The sequence below is a fragment of the Barbus barbus genome, assembly GCF_936440315.1.
Source record: "Barbus barbus genome assembly, chromosome: 43".
NCBI lineage: Eukaryota > Metazoa > Chordata > Actinopteri > Cypriniformes > Cyprinidae > Barbus > Barbus barbus.
The window spans coordinates 25,868,900-25,878,026 of record NC_136721.1 but is presented as its reverse complement, the minus strand read 5'-3'; the positions used below and the strand labels follow the sequence as shown (position 1 = coordinate 25,878,026).

The 9,127-nt window shown below is 34.0% G+C and overlaps 1 protein-coding gene across 1 annotated transcript in view; it reads left to right on the top strand.

Moving 5' to 3' along the window:
- Positions 1-1,799: 1,799 nt before the first annotated feature.
- uhrf2 (ubiquitin like with PHD and ring finger domains 2) overlaps positions 1,800-9,127 on the top strand; it is a 33,793-nt gene continuing 26,465 nt past the window's right edge. Inside the window, exon 1 of the mRNA XM_079404444.1 lies at positions 1,800-2,110. Coding sequence (XP_079260570.1) covers positions 1,958-2,110 — 153 coding nt within the window. The 5' untranslated portion in view covers positions 1,800-1,957. The remainder of the gene's footprint in view (positions 2,111-9,127) is intronic.

The window sequence follows — 9,127 nt, the reverse complement described above, 5'->3', positions numbered from 1 at the left end:
GACATGGCTTGTGTCCTTTTTGTCGTCCTCATCAGATTTACTTGCATGAGATACAGGAGAAGATGCTTCATTTTCTATCGTGTACAAAAAAAGTCACATATATTTGCAAACACTTTATACAATACTGATTGTCAACGCAGCTTCACGGTGTTAACATGAAAATAGTTTGTCAATAATGCAAGATTCTAATTATTTTAATTTATATTTTTATAATTTAATTATTCTAATTATGTATTTATTTTAAATGTAATATTCTAATTATTTTATTTTAACACTTAATGTGTTTATTTGTAAGGTAAGGCAAGGTGACGTCACCCGAGCGCAGACATTTGCATAAACACGCCTCCAGAGCAAGATATCGACGTAGGCCCCGCCCACTGGCGTCGTATTTTTCCAGATATTTGTTTTTTGTGCAAAAAACTTTATTAACATTGTACTTAAACATCAAGGAACATCATGGCATGACCCCTTTAATATTTCAGTATTAAATATTATTTATATTTATTAATATAATAATGAATCTGCTTTTATGGAAACTCACACAGCTTCAGATAAGTCCAAACTTGCTATAATTTATATAACAAATTAATAACATTTTAATGAATTTATGGTCATTCAGTTTAGTCAAATGCATAAGGTAATATGTTTTATGAAAGCTTCTCGAGTAGATGTAAATGGTCAGCCAGTTTGAATCGATCACATACTGAGGTGTATTAACTAGCATCTGTTTGACTCTTCAGACTGAAATCTCCAGCAGAGGTCAGCAGACTCTCAATCATCTGTTTATTGAGGATTTTCCTCCACATATGCATGAAATAATTCAGCTATGATGATAAACAGCAAAACAAAACCCTTCCTCGTGATTCTGAGATCAATGCAGGTTATGAATGTCTTTTTAATCACCTTTCAGCAGTTCAGTGATAAATGAAGACATAGAAAGACTAATGTAATAATCTCTCTATTAATATGAGCTCACAAAAACGACAAGAACGATAATTATGCAAAATAAGTAATTATAGATTAATTGTTCATTATTGTTAATAATATAAATTATATTATAAACATAAGTTTTATAATATTAGTAATATACAATTCATTATTATTATTATTTTTTAATAATAATAGTTATAATTATTTTATGGATTAATATAATTAAAGAATAATTATAAAATTGAGAAGAGCTGCTGTTTAAAATAGTTAAGCATTTATAAACGACTCAGAAAGGTTGATCAAGTACACGCATTACAATCTAATTACTTCTTTATTACAAATAACAATGTTCAGCATCTATAAAAGCACTGTATTCCCCATATATTTACATTTCGTCAGATTTCCCATCATGCTTTTATTTTTTATTTTAGTGATTTTAATCTAATTCATTCAATATAATTCATTTATTTTAATCCAATTGCTATTTACTAATAACTTACTAATTACTTAATTGCTTAGCACTCTTTTCTAATTCTATTCTTCTTCTTTTTTTAAACTAACTCTAGCTTTTCTAATCTTCTTGTATTCTATCTGTTTTCTTTTTATTTATTATACAATTAACAAAAAGCAAAAAAGACATCTAACCCTAGCTCTATTCTTTTTCTATTCTATCTGTTTTCAACCCTTTGCTAGTGTACTGTGTTAAGATCACAGACTTGTTACAGCGCTTGCATATCATGCTCTTTTGATTGCTTCTATTTATAAGTCGCTTTGTAAATTACTTTTTTTTACAGTCTTTCTCTAAACTTCTCTTTGGAGTGTTTTTCAGGGTCTCTGTCTCTTTAAAAGCACTGTTCCCCTCCCCTCTCCTCGCGAGACTTGGCGTGACCCCCGTTTGCAAGACGCGCGTTTCCCCCGCAGAGGAGCGCGCTCGCTCGCGCCCCCGACGCCCCCCAAACACGCGCGCTTCCCGCGTCGCTCGCTCGCTCGTGTTTGACGCTCGTCGGTCGGTTGGCGCGGAGCGACGATGTGGATCCAGATCCGCACGATCGACGGCAAAGAGACGCGGACGGTGGAGGATCTGTCGCGCCTCACGAAGATCGAGTCGCTGCGCGTCAAGATCCGCGACATCTTCAACGTCAAGCCGGAGCAGCAGAGGCTCTTCTACCGCGGGAAGCAGGTGAGATCCGCTTCCGATCCGCTTCTTGCTCTCGCAGCTGATCCGGATTCATCCAGAAAACTTCCTGCTCGGAGCCGCGCGCGATTCAGCGGTGCGCGTCCATGACGCGCGTGCGCAGCGCTGACTGACAGCTGGATGTCACGCGCGTTCACGAGTGTTTGTCACACACATGTTCAGATGTAAACACGACCCTGGAGCACAAAACCAGCCATAAGGGTCCATTTTCGAAATTGAGATTGATACATCATCTGAAGCTGAATAAATAATATTTCCATTGATGTATGGTTTGTTATGATAGGACAATATTTGTCTGAGATACAACTATTTGGAAATCTGGAATCTGAGGGAGCAAAAAAATCTAAATATTGTGCTAATTCAGCAGGGGCCCTATGATTTCTGCTATAATTAATACAATTATTAAAACTTTATTTTTTTAAGGAATATCACACAATTTTTCTTCCACATTTTAATTTTTAACTGTCCATTTTATATTTAAATACGGAATAAAAAAACTGAATTTGGGGGAACAAAATAGAATTTGGTAAAAAAAATAAAACTGATTTCAAGGGTTCCTATTTTTGTTAAACCTTTTAATAAGTTATTGTTAAATTGTATAAAGTTTAATCTTTTCTATTAAATAGGCATGCAGTTTGATTGCTAAAGTTTAATTTAACTATTAAAATGAATACAGAAAAATTACAATGGAAAGAATTGAATTTGATAAAAAAAATAATTTAGGGAAAAATAAAATACAAACAAATAAAAGCTCTAGCTTTACTTGAACTTTTAATAACTTCTTGTTATAAACTTTTGTTAAGTTTAATCATTAAATTAATTAGACATGCTTTTTGATTGCTAAAATTTAATTTAACCATTAAACGCAATCCATAAAAAAAAAAAAATGTTTAAATCTAATTTAGGAAAAATTTAAACAATTTATTTAAAGTGCTTTATATAAAAATGATAAAAAACAGTAATTGTACTAATATATTTAAAAAAGCAAGAAACAATAAAACAGTAAGAACAGAAGAAAAAGCAACTTAAGACTAAAATGTGCTGTAGTCATGGTATTTTTTTGTCTCCTGTCGCTTTAAATGCCTGAGCTATTTGAAGCAGGATGGGTTGTGATTGGCTGTGAATGTTGTTATGGTTATGGTTGTGCTGTGATTGGCTGTGAATGTTGTTATGGTTGTGCCGTGATTGGCTGTGAATGTTGTTATGGTTGTACCGTGATTGGCTGTGAATGTTGTTATGGTTATGGTTGTGCCGTGATTGGCTGTGAATGTTGTTATGGTTATGGTTGTGCCGTGATTGGCTGTGAATGTTGTTATGGTTATGGTTGTACCGTGATTGGCTGTGAATGTTGTTATGGTTATGGTTGTGCTGTGATTGGCTGTGAATGTTATTATGGTTGTACCGTGATTGGCTGTGAATGTTGTTATGGTTGTACCGTGATTGGCTGTGAATGTTGTTATGGTTGTACCGTGATTGGCTGTGAATGTTATTATGGTTGTGCCGTGATTGGCTATGAATGTTATTATGGTTGTGCTGTGATTGGCTGTGAATGTTGGTATGGTTGTGCCATGATTGGCTGTGAATGTTGTTATGGTTGTACCGTGATTGGCTGTGAATGTTGTTATGGTTGTGCTGTGATTGGCTGTGAATGTTGTTATGGTTGTGCCGTGATTGGCTGTGAATGTTGTTATGGTTATGGTTGTGCCGTGATTGGCTGTGAATGTTGTTATGGTTATGGTTGTGCCGTGATTGGCTGTGAATGTTGTTATGGTTATGGTTGTGCCGTGATTGGCTGTGAATGTTGTTATAGTTGTGCCGTGATTGGCTGTGAATGTTGTTATGGTTATGGTTGTGCCGTGATTGGCTGTGAATGTCGTTATGGTTATAGTTGTGCTGTGATTGGCTGTGAATGTTGTTATGGTTGTGCCGTGATTGGCTGTGAATGTTGTTATGGTTATGGTTGTGCCGTGATTGGCTGTGAATGTCGTTATGGTTATAGTTGTGCCGTGATTGGCTGTGAATGTTGTTATAGTTGTGCTGTGATTGGCTGTGAATGTTGTTATGGTTGTGCCGTGATTGGCTGTGAATGTTGTTATGGTTATAGTTGTGCCGTGATTGGCTGTGAATGTTGTTATGGTTATAGTTGTGCTGTGATTGGCTGTGAATGTTGTTATGGTTATAGTTGTGCCGTGATTGGCTGTGAATGTTGTTATAGTTGTGCCGTGATTGGCTGTGAATGTTGTTATGGTTATGGTTGTGCCGTGATTGGCTGTGAATGTTGTTATGGTTATAGTTGTGCCGTGATTGGCTGTGAATGTTGTTATGGTTATAGTTGTGCCGTGATTGGCTGTGAATGTTGTTATGGTTATAGTTGTGCTGTGATTGGCTGTGAATGTCGTTATGGTTATAGTTGTACTGTGATTGGCTGTGAATGTTGTTATGGTTATGGTTGTGCTGTGATTGGCTGTGAATGTTGTGGTTGTGCTGTGATTGGCTGTGAATGTTGTGGTTGTGCTGTGATTGGCTGTGAATGTTGTTATAGTTGTGCCGTGATTGGCTGTGAATGTTGTTATGGTTATGGTTGTGCCGTGATTGGCTGTGAATGTTGTTATGGTTATGGTTGTGCCGTGATTGGCTGTGAATGTCGTTATGGTTATAGTTGTGCCGTGATTGGCTGTGAATGTTGTTATGGTTATAGTTGTGCTGTGATTGGCTGTGAATGTTGTTATGGTTATAGTTGTGCCGTGATTGGCTGTGAATGTTGTTATGGTTATGGTTGTGCCGTGATTGGCTGTGAATGTTGTTATGGTTATAGTTGTGCCGTGATTGGCTGTGAATGTTGTTATGGTTATAGTTGTGCCGTGATTGGCTGTGAATGTCGTTATGGTTATAGTTGTGCCGTGATTGGCTGTGAATGTTGTTATGGTTATAGTTGTGCCGTGATTGGCTGTGAATGTCGTTATGGTTATAGTTGTGCCGTGATTGGCTGTGAATGTTGTTATGGTTATAGTTGTGCCGTGATTGGCTGTGAATGTCGTTATGGTTATAGTTGTGCCGTGATTGGCTGTGAATGTTGTTATGGTTATGGTTGTGCCGTGATTGGCTGTGAATGTTGTGGTTGTGCTGTGATTGGCTGTGAATGTTGTGGTTGTGCTGTGATTGGCTGTGAATGTTGTTATAGTTGTGCCGTGATTGGCTGTGAATGTTGTTATGGTTATGGTTGTGCCGTGATTGGCTGTGAATGTTGTTATGGTTATGGTTGTGCCGTGATTGGCTGTGAATGTCGTTATGGTTATAGTTGTGCCGTGATTGGCTGTGAATGTTGTTATGGTTATAGTTGTGCTGTGATTGGCTGTGAATGTTGTTATGGTTATAGTTGTGCCGTGATTGGCTGTGAATGTTGTTATGGTTATGGTTGTGCCGTGATTGGCTGTGAATGTTGTTATGGTTATAGTTGTGCCGTGATTGGCTGTGAATGTTGTTATGGTTATAGTTGTGCCGTGATTGGCTGTGAATGTCGTTATGGTTATAGTTGTGCCGTGATTGGCTGTGAATGTTGTTATGGTTATAGTTGTGCTGTGATTGGCTGTGAATGTCGTTATGGTTATAGTTGTACTGTGATTGGCTGTGAATGTTGTTATGGTTATAGTTGTACTGTGATTGGCTGTGAATGTTGTTATGGTTATAGTTGTACTGTGATTGGCTGTGAATGTCGTTATGGTTATGGTTGTGCTGTGATTGGCTGTGAATGTTGTGGTTGTGCTGTGAATGTTGTTATAGTTGTGCTGTGATTGGCTGTGAATGTTGTTATGGTTATAGTTGTGCTGTGATTGGCTGTGAATGTTGTGGTTGTGCTGTGATTGGCTGTGAATGTTGTTATGGTTATAGTTGTGCTGTTATTGGCTGTGAATGGTGTTATGGTTATGGTTGTGCTGTGATTGGCTGTGAATGTTGTTATGGTTATAGTTGTGCTGTTATTGGCTGTGAATGTTGTTATGGTTATAGTTGTGCTGTTATTGGCTGTGAATGGTGTTATGGTTATGGTTGTGCTGTTATCGGCTGTGAATGTTGCTGTGGACTCTCATGGAGTAGTTAGTGTGTTTAGCTGGTTATTCAGCTGCTGTCAGACAGTCGAGATGTTTCCAGTTAGTCTGAGGCTCTCTGATGAGGCGTGATGTTCTGTCCGGTCTGTCCAGACGCAGAAAGATCTCATTTCCATTCAGTGTGGACTGGAGTGTGTGTGTGAGAGAGAGAGTGCGTGAGTGTGTGTTAATGTGTATCTGTGTGTGTGTGTGTGTGTGTGTATCTGTGTGTGTTTGTGTGTGTGTGAGTGAGTGAGTATGTGAGGAACGCTGCGGTCAGAATGAACTCTGAGCTCCATTGGGTTCCTGAATGCCACCAAGAACCACAAGCCAGTGCATGACATATAATCTCAACACACACACACACACACACACACACACACACACACACACACGAGTGTATCCCTGTGTGTGTTTGTGAATGACGCAGTTACACTCCTGTCTGTCTGTCTGTCTCTCACTCTAATGCTTTGTTTTTCACATAAACATGAAATGCTTTTATCACTAGTAATTATTAGATAAATGTTTCAGATTTTATTTTCCTTTATTTATTATGTTTAGTAAATTTTATTGCTAGAAAAGTATTAAGAAAACCTACAAACAGTGTTTTTTATTTCTAACAGTTTCTATTAAATACTATAATAGTATATAGTTATAAAATTATTTACTATAATATTTTAGTTAATATTTTGAATTAAATTTTATTTGTTTTCATTTTTAGTTTAAAAAAACATATATATTTTATTAGATTTGTAGTTTTATTTATATATTCAGTACTTCAGCTTAAAGTAAATGAAAAGTTTTATTTTAATTACATTTTTATTAAAGTTTTAGTAATTTTGTGTTTTTTTTGGTATTTTTATTTATTTATTTTTTTTTTTAGATAATTGCCTCACATTTCTCAGATTTTATTCATGTTAATTTATTATATTATATTAATTTTATTTTATTGCTAGAAATCCTACAAACACTGTTATTTCATTCAGTATCATTAATATACAATTAAATACTAGAATAGAAAGTTCTATACAATAATATTTTAGTTTACATTTTGAATTTTACATTTTATATTTTGTTTTTAATTTTCATTTTAAAGTTTTTAAGATTTAGTGTTTTTGTTTTAATATATAGGTTTAAGTTTTAGTTAATTTAGTTTTAGTTATATTAGTACTTAATATACTTAAACTAAATGAAAAGTTTATATATATATATATATATATATATATATATATTTCTGTTAATTTAATTTAATCAAATGTTGTTTTATTTTTATGGATTGTTTGATTTCTTTAATAATAGATTATTAAGTAATATAATAACGTTCGCTCTCAGCATCTGAAGGGTTGAAGTTCTTTCTCGCTGCTGCTCGCCGATTGGCTGATTGTTCCTGTGCTGGCGTGTGATTGGTTGATTTGAAATATGTTTGTGTTTATGAGCGCTTCTGCAGGAGATAACAGATGAAGAGAGATTGTGTTTTTAATACGAGTGTATTTTGTCTTGCTGTTGAAGTCTAAACAGGTTAAAAGAGCGAAGTAATCTTTCAGTGCAGTAAAACTAAATCAACTGAAATCTCTGGTTTATCAGCATGACTGAAATAAAAGATGAGCGCTATATCAGATGCGTGTGATTAAACGTGTTAAACAGATCCGGTTACGGCCGTTTAACCAGGTTAGCTGATCTTTCACACAAAAACAGTCTGAAATGAAACACCTGCTGGATGCATGAGCGCTCTGCTCGCTTTAATGCTGCTTTATTTGTGCACGGTATCTCATATCTTACTAAAAAAAACAGGATAGGCTAAATGTAATTTAGGTGCAAATCTGTGCAGAACACTGTCTTAACCTGGTTAAGTGTTTATCTTAACCTGACACAAACTGTATTTAAGTAGATTTTTCTCACCACATTAGCATATTGACACTTTTCTTGTTTGAGTATAAATCTAATAGCATTTATTGAGGTTTATACAAACAAAACAAGCTACTATTTAGGATTAGTGAAGTGACTAGCACTTACCTTTATACACCTATAACTATATTAGATGTGTGTGTAATATCAGACGTTTCTTTGTACTTTATCATTGTTATATGTCATTAAAAGTTGAATAATAATTAAAATACTGCACATATATATTTTTATTATTATTATTTAAATTTCATCTATGGTTTGAATGCAGTGCCCCAATTGTTTTAATTGCTGTTGACATGGAAAAAATATCAATATAAATTAGAAAAATAAACTAACATATATTCTCTTTAAACTGTTTTTGTTTTTATACATATTAATCTTCTTTTAATAAATGTAAAAAAAATTTTTTTTTACGTATAAACAAGACATATTTTCATTTTTTAAAAATAATTAATACATTTTTTATTTTATTAGATAAATGTCTCATATTTCTCAAATTTAATTCAGATTTATTTATTGTGTATATTTAATTTTATTGCTAGAAAATGAAGAAATCATACAGACGGTGTTATTTTCAAATAAATACTAGAATAGTATATAATACTTATAAAAGTAGGTAAAATAACAGTTTTTGTTTTTATGCATATCAATCTTTTTTTAATAAATTAAAAAAAGATTTTTACTGGTAAACAAGACATATTTTCAATTTTAGATATATAAACTGAATATATATATATTTATTTATTTTATTAGATAAATGTCTCATATTTCTCAAATTTAATTCATATTTATTTATCATGTTAATTTAATTTTATTGCTAGAAAATGAAGAAATCCTACAGACGGTGTTATTTTAGAATTATTAATATACTATTAAATACTAGAATAGTTATAAAATTAGATCTTTTTTTGTTTAATCTTGCTTTCATAATTTATTTTAAAGTTTTTACTGACAAAAATACTGATAAACACTATTTTAAAAAACGTTTAATGGGTGCATGCATCTAAAACTGATT